The 15,832-nt window shown below is 37.9% G+C and overlaps 1 protein-coding gene across 1 annotated transcript in view; it reads right to left on the bottom strand.

Annotated features, from left to right (window-relative positions):
• HMCN1 (hemicentin 1) overlaps nt 1-15,832 on the bottom strand; it is a 202,959-nt gene that overhangs the window by 153,643 nt on the left and 33,484 nt on the right. The window contains exons 3-4 of the mRNA XM_075157015.1: nt 12,157-12,315; nt 11,605-11,727 (exon numbers count right to left, since the gene is read on the bottom strand). Coding sequence (XP_075013116.1) covers nt 11,605-11,727; nt 12,157-12,315 — 282 coding nt within the window. The remainder of the gene's footprint in view (nt 1-11,604; nt 11,728-12,156; nt 12,316-15,832) is intronic.

Genomic DNA, 15,832 nt, shown 5'->3' with positions numbered 1-15,832 from the left:
CGGAGGACCCCGCACCAGAGCAGATTTTTCCTGACAGGACTGCAGCCCGTGGGAGAGACCACAGTGAAGGAGAGGAAGAGTGTGAGGAGGAAGGAGCGGCAGAGAGGAACCCCTACGTACTGACCATAACCCCCATCCCCCTGTGGCACTGGGGGGAGTGAAGTTGAGCTTGGGAAAGGGGGAGGAAAGGTGTTCATACTTGTCTTTCCCTCCCACTACCTGCGTGAGTAAGTATCTATTTTAACTGGCAACAAATTAATTTTCCTGAAGTCTAGTTTGCTTTGCCCTCAACAGTGATTGGTAAGCCATCTCCCTGTCTTTGTCTTGACCCAGAAGCTTCATCACCCCATTCCTCCTATTTTCTGCCCCTGCCCGGAGCAAGCGAGCAGTTGAATGGGAGCCCGGCTGTTAGCCAAGGCTAACCCTCCACAATCAAAACACCCAACCTCCCCTAAAAAATCAACTGCCCGTCAAAATAAATTATACTACATCAGCTCTGTACATCACAGAGCTGCAGCATTTTTTTTTTCTAACCCCATTGAAGCAATATCGGTTTCGTATAACATTGTGAATGATTCACAGTAATACTGAACCATGATTTTAGGTTATAGTTAACCATGGCTGCATTCAGAAACATCTTTTAAAGGAGATTTCGATTATGCCAGTTCAACTGGTCAGTGCACAAGACTTGGAAACCAACAATAAACTAACCGGGACATGTCGTATGTCAGCAACGGAGGGCTCAAGAGTAAGTCCTTAGCTCTAGGACCCAATTCACCACACCAGCCCAAGACAGCCCCATTTCCTTGGTTTGTTGGGCATAATTTACATACTTTTTCCATTAAAAAAATGGGTTATACCATAGGTTTCAGTGTGAGATAACTGTGTGATAGAAACTAGATTCCAGCCTGATTTAAATTGAAGTGTATTTCTTCTTATATTTTATGCTATGAATGCCCAGCAATCTTTGCATCTTTGTGCAAATGTGAAAGAAATTTAAATAGGTGAAGGGCATCACCCAAAAAGCATTTGAAATGGTGGGGGCATGTTTTCATAAATTATTATCCCTCCACTATTAGTAACGCCTCACCTGAGACACACTGAACGCTCTCAGTGCAATGTGAAGTGAAACAGCATTGACCATGTAACAACAGCGTTGCGTGCCCTCCCCACAAGGGTCTGCATAGGCAAGGTACTTAGGCATACTTTAAAAAGAACACACAAAAATCACAGTAAAACTAACTATACTACTCAAAACCCCTGAAGTAACGTGATTCAAGAGAGAAATACGATTTCTGCAACAGCTAGTGACACCAGCTATTCAGCAACTCTGTTTACTTTAGATGAGCTGTTGAATGCTGGAACAGGAATCACAAGGCTTCAAAAAGATCCAGCTAGCTTTAAGTTTTACCTTTAGAAATTATACATTTGGGTCCAGAAATGCTTCCAAAAGAAATTTCAATCTGCTCTACTCACATTATATTGAGATGAGTATGCCACTTTTTTGTACTAGGTATATGGAAAGCTTTCCATTTAATTCCAGGATCTTAACTCCACAGGTAAGTTTTTAAACGAATTGTAAAATTTAATGAACCTATATGAATTTTCAGAAGAAAGGAATTTTCCAGTCTTACTTAAACTCCTTTCAAGAGACTTAAGCAAAATAGATCAAGTCACAAGGTAAAGCATTGTTGCAGGAGCTTTGCCAGTATATATAAGAATTGGAATCACATTGGTATTTATACCCAAGATACCTTCTTAAGCTCAGAAGGGTTAATATTAAGTACCTGAAAATTTGGTAAAATGACATTGTAGCATATATGATGTAACACAGATATGAGGGGAAACAACTGTTATTCCCAAATAACTTTAAAAAAAAATTAGGTAACATGCCTCTTCCTGAGCAGCAACCACAGCAACCGGCAGGGTGGACACGGCAACCCACCCAATCCAGCACTCCTGAACCAGTTCTGTGCTTACTGCTCATGCTTGGAAAGAGTTAGAAGATCCAAGCCTTCAGTGGCTTAGCTCACTCTCATACTCTAGCCTCATGACAGAAGATTCTCTATAATTTGTTCAGTTTTCTATTAAAACCATTATTTCACAGTGAAAATAAGATAGAATAGAAAACACAGATGGAAAGGACACGCAATTCTACCTAGGTCAATCTGTAAGCGCTACTAAAGCTTACAAACCATCTCTCCACATTATAAACCAACACACGATACCTGTTCAAGATTGCTCTAACCCGTTTCTGCATTGAATGAGAGGGGATTTAAGTTTGTTAGAATTATAATGATAAAATTACTAATTGAGAGCATACATGCATACATGATCCCAGTGATCTCAAAGCACTTTGACCTTTGACAGCAACCACAACAAGGAAAATGCATCTTGAAAGCAGATTACTGGCAATGACACTATTCCAGCAGCTCTTACCAAAAGATATAAAACAATGCCTAACAGCAGTCATGCTGATTATAAAATGCCCCGGGAGCCAAGTTATCATCTTGCCATTAGTTACTTCCTTGGGGTGCTCAGGTTTTAGATGTCGTTTTTTATATGCTGTAGTTCACGAGTACAGGCACATGAAGGAATTGTTTCCGAGGTGAAACCATCATAAAGAGTTCCTCTCTCTTCCCCCCTTTCAACTGCTTGTTCTCCTTCCTAAAGTTCACTGCTCCTATTTATCTGTTTCTGGAGTCATGTCGCAAGCCAGATCATTAGAATCATAGAATCATTAAAATTATCTGGATTGAAAACAACCCAAAGAGGGAGAACAAAGAGGGAGAAAATGTCTTAAACCACAGTCACCAAACCCCCATAGCACACAACTTCAGCAAAAGAAGTTAAGACACATTCTTCCAGCTTTGAAACCTTTTTTGGTGTTTGTTGTGGGTTTTTTTTTCCTAATTACATCTCTTAGTCTACTACATCATATTAATTTCCTTTACAACAAATCTCACTTTCATACAGTATAGTTTACTTCAAGCCACTGCAGGACCACGTTACTTCTACAAACTTGGGAGGCAAGTGGGAAGGCTCTCCAGTGGGAAGTTTACCAGCATGCAACCATTCATCTCAAAACAAAAATCTAATCAAGACAAATACTTTTATGAGCCCCAGATATGCTTTTTGGCAGATAGGAGAGCTGAGCCATGGAAATTGTTCCAAAAGCTCACTTTCTTTCAAAGGTAAATTATACCTTGTAGCCTACCACTGGAAACACAAGCAACAGTTATTTAATGATGCACAGCAGCCTAGCGTACTTTAAGAGAAGAATAAAGAACACTTTCAAATTAGAAAAGGAATTTTTCAGTAAAGAAAGTGAAGTGAATCCAATCATCTTCTACTCCTTTCCCCTGTCAATGACAAAAAAAGCAATTTCAGTTAGCCATAAAGTCAACTCAGAAACACTCTGCCACAAAAATACCAACACCAATTCAAATAGCATTGGGAAAAGAAGAGCCTGCCTTGCACCCCAACTCCTCACAGCTCCGTTGCTGAAGCAACCAGTATACTTGCAACTGTGATGCTACTCTGATTATTGTAAGGAAAGTTGCTGGTCTTCGGATAGAAGAAACATATCTGGCATAAAAACACTGTTTTCAACTTCTGCTGAGCCACCTTTCTTCAAATCAGCAGTCAGCATCTCTTGGACACGTTCTGCACAGACCAGGCATCAACTATTTTTGGGTGCGGAAGGGAACCCACTCTTTAGCTTTTGGTTTCTTTGTTGAGACAATCCAGCACAGGGCTCACTGCATGTGACCAGGCTAGTTTTCGTCAAGGTGAGGACACATCTTACCAGAAACGGGAGCTAAGCCTCCCTGATAAAATCCACTGAATAGTTCATCAGTACACAATCAAACCAGGCCAAAAGTCTAACCCGAAGGGCACATATTAAGCTGTCTGATTGCGTCTGTTAGTAATGGAAAACACAGGTCCAAAGGGTTAGCTTCCGCACTGCTTTGTCAGAGTTAAAGAGTGAACTACCACTACAAGATCCAGATGTCTGCATAAAAACAGAAATAAGTTTGTATGCATTCACAAGATGACACATTTCAGAAGTCGTAAATCACAATGATTTGATTGATTTCCAGAGTTGCATACTGAAAGTGATTCCTTGCGGCATTTCCCAGTACAGCTGGGAAAGTTTGTTAATAAAATTACTTTTTAACAAAGTCAGAGAGACATGACTCTCTTCTGTCTCTCTGTGTGAGACAGAACACTTAACATACAGCTACCAGTGCACAATAAAAAAAAATAGTATTGACATAACAGAAGACCACCAAAATTGGTATCACTAGAGTCTTTAAGAAATCTCAGCACTGAGAATTAGTTATGTTCTCTTTCCAAGGGAAGGTAAGATTTTCCTCCATCTCTAGTCTCCTCCCTCTGCTCCCATCTTTGACTCGTTTTACAAATAAGAATGTTCATTCAAAAAACTATCCAAATCCACTACACCAATTTAAGGTTTGAGTTAGCATACAAATGTGAACTTAACGCATTTAATCTTATTTCTTTAAAGCAGTAACACACATTGAAAGCAAAAAAAAAACAAACACCAAACCTATTTTTAACATCCTTTTGCTTTCAGAAGGCTTCAAAATGTCAGCTTCAAAAACCTCTCAGTCTTGGATTTTTACATCAATTTAAACCAGCTGAGTTTAAGTTAAGGGAATTTTCAACTGGATGGCTGAGTACACGCTAAGTTTTGTGGTCCCTTCTGGAACTAGATAATTTGCAGGCAATGAAAACAAATTCTGGCAATGTAAAAATATTTGAACATTTACCAAGATCCAATCTGAGTCCAAAACAGAGATTTAGCTCAAACTTTTCTTTTTTAAATCTTTACCAAGTTGGTTTTTGTTCTTAATGAAAACAGTTTTCCTCTATGCAAGAGCTTTCTAGACACCTTTACTTATCTGCTACAGTTTGATAATTTATCTAACGGAACAGATGTAAAATTAAAAGACAAGTATTGCCATACTTTCATCTCAGATGTATAACATGAATTTCAAGGATACTAGGTTTCCATCTGTGTATCTTACAGAACGAGAACATTTATCTGCTCTTGAAGCACACCATGAGGTTCTTCTGGTTCCCATTATCTTTTAGTATTAATGACACACACTTAATTCTGTTATCGTTCTGGGCACATGAAGTAGAAGGAGACAGGGACCAGTCAGCATGGATTTTTCCAAAGGAGATAGTGAACTAAACTCTTCCACCCAGTATACCTTTAACAGGAGTTTGGCCTTTCATTCCAACAGCTAGGCAGTCAGATGAGGATATGAATACAAATCACTGCCAGGATTCTAAAAGAAGTACCTCCTACGTCTGTAGCTTCTGCCATTTGTTACATTGAAGAAAAAAAAACTTAGTAAGAGTTTGCATCTTCTGCCACTTTTAAAAATCTATGAAACAAAAATAAGTAGGGCAACAAAAATGTCTAATATTTCCGAAGAGCAGGCATACACATTTTATATTTTGACCTATTGTGAATGCAAAGTAAAGTGGGGCTCACTCAAGATCTTCAGGGAAGTCCAACCAACACTAAACATTAGGCATGGGCTCTCAAGCACACGTTACGCTAACAATGTCTGACCTTAGGCATATGGAAATATATTTCCTTATATAAATACATATTGATCTAGTTATACAAAGCATGATTTTTAGACCCTCTGGTTCCTATAATTGTACATTGACTAAGTTGACAAGGGTTCTGTCCTCATTCCTGTTTTTTTAGTTTGTGCAATTACTTTGCGTAACTGCCAAGCTGTCTCATTAGCTGCACCACCTTAATCTCTTTATGCTCCTTAATCAAAAGGGGAACAATAATACAACTCTATCTCACAGGAATGTTACGCAGACAGATACACCGATGAAGTACTTAGATACTACAGCAACTGCTGTAAACCTTAGCTAAAATTCCAGTGTATGAATCAGGCTGGCTGATGACCCTGAGGCTACTTAGGAGTTCTCTTATAGCAGAATTTGCCCTTAAAATAAAATGCATCATCCCAGGGAAGAATTATGTTGTGTAACCACCATTTCAGAAAAAAGAAAGCAAGAACACCTTTGTTTTTAAGCCAAGTATACATCAGAAATAGAAGGGTCTTAAATTCAGAGTGGAACCCGACTTCAGTTTTTGAGAGTGTAAGTTCAAAAATGAAAATGGAAGGCAACAGAATGACCCAGCTGTCTTGAGTCTGGCAGTAACTTGCTTGTATAGTTAAATTTTTCCCTTAAGTTCAACAGGCAATTCTGGGAGATCCATTTCCCAACCCTGTCATTCCGAAGAGGTTTGCAATACTGCTGTAACGCTGGGTTGGAAGGAGATTTCTTTTTTTCCTTTGGGACCCCTACAGAAAGCCCCCAAAACAACAGCAGCTTTTGTTGTTCTGCCAAAATGTGACTTGATTAATATTATTAGAGGGGGAAGGGCAAATACAGAAATAATTTATAATACTTCTCCAGAGAATTTGCTCTTGCAACCTGCCCTGCTGTCAGGTCATTTCTTGGAATGCATACTGAAACCTGGAAAATCTATGGAGCATGGTCTCTATTCCCATTTGTTTATTCTGGGTCTCAAGAATATTTCTCAAACAGTCAAAGCAACAGGATTTGAAGTTAACTGTTTCATTGCTTAAGTATATGTAGGTTCATATTTCCACCCAAAGAGAAAAATATTCTAATCATGCTTTTAAATGCACATCTAAAAATATGACTGAGTGCATGTGAAAATTATACTATGAAAATAAATCAGAAATTATACATATAACTATAATTACATGTATTAAAAAAACACAGGACTGAAAAGTTTATTACTGTTGAATCTCAAGCTCTTCAAAGTTAGGAAGCACAAAATTTAAGCCTGCCTGCTTTCCACTGTCTTTAAAACATCCTTTTGCAGTTGCTTTATGACAGTCCTTATGTACATGAGCACAGTCTGGTTTTTTTCCATAGAATCCAAGTTCCATATAAGTTTCTCCACAGAGAAAGGACAACTGTAACTATTTTTTTTTCCCCTTCCTCGTTTGGCATTCACTGTACAATACATATCTTCAGAGTAGAAGCGTACTCTCCAAGGCAGCTGTCTCTGCCACGAAACCATTCCTCCTTCTTCTATGAAAATGCATACTGACTGTTTGGGACAGAAGGAGAAGAGAAGGCGAGAAACAGGGCTATGCAAGAAACCTTAATTCTAAGCTGTAATTTTGAGCTTTTGACTTTGTCACCTTCATGTTATTCTTGTAAAGCAGTGGAGGGGCCTTTTACATTTTTAACAAAGCGAAACAAAATTTAAAGTTGCTTCCTCATATTGCATCATCCAAACATACACTTGGTTCATACACACTACAGACCTTTAACACTAACCCGAGCCGTGTAGGCATAACTCCTAGGTTGCCATCCTCTGTAAGGACTTACAGCCAGGAGAAATAGGATGCTTTTCCAGGATAGGTTTTAGAGACTTCTGTTCACAGCAAAGCATTCATGAGTGTGAAGAATACTGGATTCCATTCCAGATTCACATGATCTTACAGACATTAACCTTCTGCGCCTTCCCCACAAGAATGACCCTTTTTGCACCATTCCTTTTAACATGTTCTGTTACCAGTCTTGTCCTATCCCTGTCTTCAGTCCCCTTCCCAATCTTCTCACATTCACATCATCGCTTTTATTCACAGGCTTCTCACCCAAATTCCAAACTCCTCTTTTTTTTTAATCTAGTCTCATCCACCTTTCAAGACACTCAACAACACCCCCTTTTTCCACCAAAGTCAATGCCATGTCTCCAGTCTCCTTTACAGTTATTCTCAGTTCTCCTCCCATCAATGGAACTGCACATGGAACATCCACTTCTACTTATTTTAAAAATCGGTAAGAAAGCTGTATTTTTAAACAACCTAGGGAAAATTTTCCCTTCTTACAGGAGTAAGAAAAACCAAGTAAGTGTTTCAATACTAAAAGAAATGGAAAACTACTACTCATTAGCTCAGTTCTTGTGAGCTCCCAGCTTTAGCCATACTGATCAGTCCAATTCATCAGACACAGTAATGACTCATTTTTACCACAAACAATCAAAATGACCTGGAGGCGTGATCTGAACCACCAATGACTAATTAATCTCCATTATGTTTAAGCTGCACCAAATTCAGTGATGATCTGCTGATCATCACTGTTCATCTTAACATCAGTTCTGGCATCAGTACAAACCTTTGGGCATCAGAATAATTTACAGGAATTTCCTTACAGTAATCCATTATGAGGGGAATAAGTGTGGTGTAACATAACTTCAGTTCAAGTCAAAATTAGTACCTTCTGGAAAGATACAAATAAAATTGGATACGGTTATGAAAATACAGAATTTGTTCTTAACAGGAGAATTTAACCCACGATTGATGAGTTGGATTGATGGATACTTAATGCATAATTTCGAGCAATTGTTGCAAATTAAGCCCTGAGCCTACAAAAGCAGCCACAGAACCTCACCCTAAACAAACACCTTTCAAGGTCAGAACTTAGATGCATTGATAAAACAAGCATAATAACCTCTCCAAGACACTGGTGACAAAATGAGAATGCTACCATGCTTTTGGACAGAAGGACATTCATTTTAGAACTGACTCAATAAGATAAAAATCTCAAAACTAGAGACCAGTTTGAAAAACTTCAAACTGAAGACTACAATTTGTGGTTAAGTACAGTAGTATTCACAAGTTGTTAATAGAAGTAGAACTTCAAAACCAAAATTTGAATAGTAAACCTCTCCCTTTTAAGGACTGATCACGAAATACTTTTGCTCCTTTACAGACCTGTAATCAGATAATTCATCAAATTTTACCAAATATGATGAAAACATATTTGGTCTCTTACTATTATAAACCTGTCATGGTTTTTGCATACAGAGTTACCTCTGGAGATGGTGGTACACCCGATACCCCAAATTAAGGAAAAATCTAGAAAAATTTTAGAAAAGAAAAACAAAACTTGTGCTTTGGACTTTAAGAATATTCTTATTAATCTAATGCACAGAAACTATGGCAAATGTGTCAAAATATGACCTTCCTCTCATTCTGTTAGAAGAGCTTCATGCAGCAAGTAAGTGGAGATGCCTATGTATTTCATGCTTTGCTGCACCGAACCCAACACAACTTTGTCAACGGACAATAATTTAGACCAAGTTAATCGCAGTATTTGAGATCATAACATCTTTTTCAGAAGTGAAAAAAGGCAGTAAGTTTTTGTAGTCTCCTCGATAACACAAGTATTGGATAAGTATCAAGTATTGTTTTGTTGTGTTTCCTCGTAGCTAGCTTATTGCTTCATTCTCCACCTAATGCACAAAGGGCAAGGATGACAGTAATGGTTTGAAACTTTATACACTAAAAATAGCTTTGTTTGGGTTTTTTGGGGCTAGAACAATCAAAAATGTTTTAACAAAACAAGACATTGGTTTGGCAGAGTATTCACGGTCAGTGACTTTGTAGATTAGGAAAGAGCTACAATTCAGCATTAGCTGTCTCTAGGCCCAAAACAGTGAATATGTTTTAGCATTTATAAACGTTATTCTTTACACATCATTGACTACTCAGATAAAAAGGAGGACAAGTTTTATTTCTGCTGAATCTTGCCTGAAGGATATACCATAAACAGCTGATGCAGATTACTACCACATCTCCTGCTCATTTACATCCACCCATTGGTGGATATGCTCCTTGAAAACAGGATTTCTGATCCAGAACTGAAATCTGCAGTGAAGGTTTTATTTGGGATGACAGTGTTTTGGTAAACTCATTTTCACAGACCATTAGCCCAGACACAGCTTTACGTAAGGTCAGTGATCACTAAAATTATTTCAGAGTCTTTTGGTTTTGGTTTTAATACAAGTTGTCCACAGTTATTGTAGAAGACTTCTGAAAGTGATGTAGAGGGTTTTTTTTTTTTTACCTAGGCGATCTCTTACAGCCTATGGCTACTGAAAGGAGATGCAATTATATAAATCAGCATACTCTTCTCCTCCCCCCGCCCCCCCCAAAAAAAAACCCTGCAAGAATAGCACCTACTGATGTCATCACTGGTTGGTATCAACCTCTGGCTCTTGTGCAGGCCATGGGCTGTCTAGCCTACAGATGAGGAGCCCATTATTTGCTCAAAGGAAATGCCGAGATGAAGCAGGAAGGAGGTGGAAGTGGCTACTGAAACCCCCTGCTTAAAACCTTACTCAAAATTCCAAGACAGACTAACCACTCAAGCAGAAGGTGGTGTTCTTAGAAATGGGAAAGCACCAAGAAGTTCAGAAAGCAGACGCAGACAGCCGACAGAACAGCGCATACCAGCTCCACTTAAGAACACGGTGTTGCCTAGCACCTACAAGTTGCTCTTTCTGCTCACTTCTGCCTCCCAAAACCAGAAGAAAACAAAAACAAAACAAGCAAACAAAAACTTTATCCTAAAACTTCAGTCCTGGCAAAGAGCATTTCCCATTGGCAGTATCATAATCCCTTTTGTAAAAAAGGATTCCATGGACCCTCACAGAGAGAAGTTCATACCCTTCATACACAAATAATTGCAAAACGTAGGTCAGGAACTGCACAGTCCCAAAAGCTTTTTTTCTTTTCGTCTGACTTTTAACCTGTCTAACTTTTGGAAGATAAATGCTCGGGGAAGTTCCTCCTTTTGATCACCTTCACATCATTGCCAATACCTTATAACATCCCCAATAAGAACTTCAATTTTTCTAGGCAACAACAGTAGAAAACTGCAATGTATCTCCAACATTTGTCATTGTCCAAATTATAGGAAAGAAAGGAAAAGGAACAAACTGAAGTAAATTTTTATTAAAAAAAACTCATCTAGTTATTGCCTATACCAGGAAGTCAAAGGAAAGCGTTTACAACATTTACAAACAATTCCAGCTTCCCAGATAACTAACATGTGATTTCACCTCTCTCCAAATTATTTTTTCATGCACTATTGAAATTTCATTTCTGCCTAAGACTTACTAACGTTTTCAAAGAAAATAGTCATCCAAGGCTGCGGGTTGGCAATCACAATTACTGGTAAGTGAGCAGAGCTGTCAAGAGTATTGAAACAATAACCTCTGTTAAAAACTTACCACAGCTACTTTGTGAACAATGGAAACCTGCTAGCTCACACCTATCTGTCCATAATGTGAGGAACAATTTTTTTCCAGGCTTATTAGCAATCCTTTGCTTGCTAACAAAATGCTTATTTAAAGCTGATACTGCACTCTCATTCAGAGTAGTCAAGCCACTGGGCTACCCAGAACTGGTCCTTCCTTTAAAGGCTCTCCTCCTGGAAGTCTTCTGGCACAGGTAGAGGGAAGTTGGTGAGATTCTGTTTAGATACAGCAGTTCACACTTCCCTAACATAAATAAAATTTGCAGAATTGCATCCTGATGTAGCAGATGGAAAAAGAAGGAAGGGAAAGGTGGAACAGAGTCCACATACCAATGGTAGAACATTTAGAAATTCCACTAATCCTCCCTAATCCCCGATCAGATCATTTAAAGATTTAGAGTACAAGCCCCTGCCTTGTTTTCTCTATATATTGCAAAATTCGAGCAAAATTACCTCATTAACTTGTTTTTTGTCCAAGTGAAAAACTTGACCAGAACTCGTTGAGGCAATTTCTTCGTAGACCTTGTAACCAATATGATTCCTGTCATCACAGTCTCCAGTCAGTACAAATACTACCTGTATTTAAAATAAAAAATTTAAAATCATTTGGCACATGGTGCAAACTTTAGGAAAACATTGCAAAGACAGCATTAAGGCATGACAACAAAAGAATTATATCACTTGGCATGGGTTCATATTACTTTGCATGACGGACAGCCATATTGCACTCACTACTGATGGAAAAGGCAATGAAGAAGAAAAGGAACAGACAAGAATCACTCTAGGAGTGATACTCATCTATCAACACTGGCACTTCACAGAATACTCATTTCAGAACAATATAAAAACATCCACATAAGTGGTAAGCTGACCAAGAATACGTATGCTGGCAGAAGGTTCACTTGCTCTGTTTAATTCACAACATGGACTAATTTTACCCTTCAATATTGAGAAAAAAGGACATTAAATACATAAACCAGCTCAGAATGTAAATCCCCTCTGTACCTGTGATTGCTTCTGTTGAATGAGTTGAAGTACTTCATGGGTAAGTCTATAATCTTTGGATCGTGCATCAGTAAATACATAGATGAAAGAACCAGGAAGAGAAATTTCTAGAGCGATCTTTATTGCCCCGATGCTCATCTCTGGACAGTCTCCACCACCCTGTTCACAATTACAAGAAAAACAAAGGATTTTTCTAAGAAAAAAGAACATACCAAATAAGTTACTTTCTTTTGGGACATTCAAGACAGATACTTTCTCAGCTTCTAAAAATTTATTCACTTTTTTTATCCTAAGCATTGTATGGTTTCTGCAGAGTGCTGTCACAGACTCACACTCACAAGCAACAGCTGTAACAATTCCTCAGGGAAAATAAAGTCAAAGGAAGGGTTGTGGTTAGCCCTGAAAATGGCTGGTGTCGTGGTCACTCTTATCTTTTCTGGGAGCACCATGTTTTGTTTAGCTCCAGCTCTTGTGACAGCTCCGTTTCCTATACTCACACGCTCCCTTACTGGCTGACAATTTAATTGCTCCGGTAGTATGCAGCAGTCATGGGAGGTCATGGTCAGAGACGCAGATGGGAAATGACCTCAGCCAAGCAGTGCTGAGCTCCAGGAGGACCTTTAGATACCAGAACAGCAAGAACTTGACCCAGACTTCACACTGCGGGGCAGCCAGTGCAGGGAGCTCAGCAGAGGGGACGCAGGTGATGTGTTCCCAGTGACCTGTCTTGCTAAGTAGGCAGCTGGAGATTTTTCAGACCCTGTGTTTAATCAAAATGCTTCCAAGTATGACTTTATTTATATGAACGGATCAGTTTCTTTTCCTAAATTAAGACTTAGAGGAAAATACTGTTTAAACAAAAGTTCACTTCAACTTACATAAAAATTAACTTGGCATATTGAAGACAGCACTTTCCAAAGAGCTGAATACGAACTGTAAAACCTGCCCCTGTAAACAGCAACAGATCTCTGCTCTTTCAAGATTAAATATAAAAGTTACTTCTTTTATTTCTACAATCAACATGCCTTCACACATACTTATATACAAATCTCCACATGCTGGGAAGGAAGAAGAAGAAAAGAGATAATGCAACTGTTGCATCTATTTTTAATTCTTGAGATGCCATCAGAAATTATGGTTTGAGGTTAAACATTCACACAGATACATAAACCAGAAAAACCCTTGCCCCCCCCAGTCCCCCAGTCCTTAAGAATTCCATCTGTCCTCAATGAAATGTCCATGTCGGTAACAATTTTTATTCTATCAGTATCTTTAATCCCATTTCAAAGCAAGAATATCAATAATTTCCCATCTCTGTTAAAGAATAGGTACTTCGCTGTTTTTCTTTTTATAAGTTAATCCTTTCTAAACGTAGTCTGACTTCTATGGGAAAAGCAAGTGGTAGACTCCAAACTGCCTGAAATTCAAGAAAGAATTCTCCAAAAACATCTTTGATACACTTCAGAACTTTATCTTGGCAATGCTTGTACAATCCTATGGGACAGATCAGTATATCCAAGCTATTTCTTTCCTGCTCTTGCAAAGTGAATGTTGTCTTCAGCAAAAGACTCTTCCACATAAAGCTTTAATTTGTAGACAAAGTCAAAATAATAGCCAATTTCTACAGACACCTAGTTAGAATAAGAAAATCTCTATTCCCACTTCAAGTCTACTTGACTATTGTCTCATGTAATATTCTATATGGAAGCATCTATTTTCTACATATAATAGGAAAAGCACTGCTGAGCTAAATGGTTATTTGAGAACAAGCATCAACTTTTTTATTCTCATAATGTAGAAGACGGATATTCTCAAAAGGCAGCTAGGTAGAACTACAAAACAAAAATGTATTAGCTTTCTTAAAAAAAAAAAAAAGAAAATTTTCCTTTAGATGTTTCCTGCCTTTCTCTCCAAATTGCAATTAAGTATGGTTGCAATTACCTTGTGAAGTTTTCGGGAAAGATAGGGGTGAGTAAAGCTCAGCAAGTCTCATTTTCCATTCAGCTTGGACAGGCACACAGAAATTTAGGTTGTTAGCTCAGCTCATCTGTACTATTCACGTTTCTTATGTCTAAAATTAGTATCTGTATAACTATTTACTTAAATGGTATTGTACCCACTTACAAAAGGATAAATTTAGTATCTGATTTAAAAAGTGTTATCAACAACTCTTAAAGATGACTATTTTCATTAAGTAAGTTGTCATTTTTCCACTGAGAAATACTGAAATAAGGCCTTTTCATGACTTGATGCAAGTGGGTCAGCATCTGTATCTTAGGATCATGTAACACTCAAACTATGTGAATATAGAATCATAGAATCATTAAGGTTGGAAAAGACCTCTAAGATCATCGAGTCCAACTGTCAACCCAATATACTTTAAAAGATTTTCATATAGACAAGATTTAAGCATATTGTTTATGCAAATAAATATCCATTGTGAAAACCGTATTTAATATGAGAATACACAAAACATCTGGCTAACTCTTAAAAAAAAAGCCACCAAGAAGCCACTGCTGCCCAAGTACAAGTTATTGCCATGCTGTCCATAAGAATGATTCACAGTTAATTACAGATGAAACATAGGCCAAATAGGATCAACTTATGAGGTGTCAAAGAAATACTTCCTTTATCACTTTGAATGTAAAAGGAACAGGGCCTAGTTTCTTCAGGGAAATGTATACAGACTAATTTTTACGTGATGTCAAATGCCAGCCAAAAGCCTATTCCTAATATCACGTACCGACCCTCCAAGCGTTCTGTGACCAGATGAATGTTGTTGAAAAACAAGAGCTGGGCTTATCCTGATGTCCAGGGAGGACAAGTTTTGCAGTATTCCTGGAGAGCTTATTTTGACCTAATATGTTTTATACATAAGACTCCTTAAAAAAATTTATCTTCACCTTAATTTCAGCTTTGTTCGTTAATGAGAACATTTGCTCTACACCCTTTTTCAAAATGAACCTACCTTAAAATTTCCTCTACCTCCACAATATTCATTCTTGCATATTTTCTAGGAAAAATACTAGTAACAAACATGTAGGAAGTGTTCACATTTTCTGGGAGAACTACTGCAAGATAACCTATCAGTCCTGTTCTAATCACCTTTTTAATTTATATTTTGGCCCTTCACCAGTATAATGAATGAATGCAAGTCAGTGAAAGTCTTAATTTAGCTGAATGAGCACATCTTGAAAGTAATTACAAAATATGCAATCAATTAGGATTAAAGAAAGAAATCTTAAATTCATTAGACAGTTACTTTTAAACAACTTGCTTGGAAATGAAGTTTTAAATTCCTAAAAGCTTCATCTAAATCATATACCTTTTAGAAATAGCTGCAATCATTTTCCAATACAGCTATTTAGAAAACAAAAATTGGAAGGATTTTTAAAGTTTAAATTTCCCTATGAAGGAAAAAAGCATAATAGCTGGCATTTTCTGCCTCCTTGAAAATCTACTATAGTTTTCTCTGAAATTCAATCTTTCTGCCAACTTTTAAACTACTTATTCTTCCCAAACTAGCACTATCGGCTTTCAAGCAATCTTCTATTACATGGATTACACCATGTGCCAGTTTCTAAGGGAGAGTCTGTCTGGCACTACTAACTCCAGCAGGGTTCTCCACAGGTCAGAAGCATTTTGCTTGATTAGAAGACAAGACAATAGGATCGTA

The sequence above is a fragment of the Calonectris borealis genome, chromosome 8 (genome assembly GCF_964195595.1).
Source record: "Calonectris borealis chromosome 8, bCalBor7.hap1.2, whole genome shotgun sequence".
Taxonomy (NCBI): domain Eukaryota; kingdom Metazoa; phylum Chordata; class Aves; order Procellariiformes; family Procellariidae; genus Calonectris; species Calonectris borealis.
This window is presented reverse-complemented; position numbering and strand designations above follow the sequence as displayed.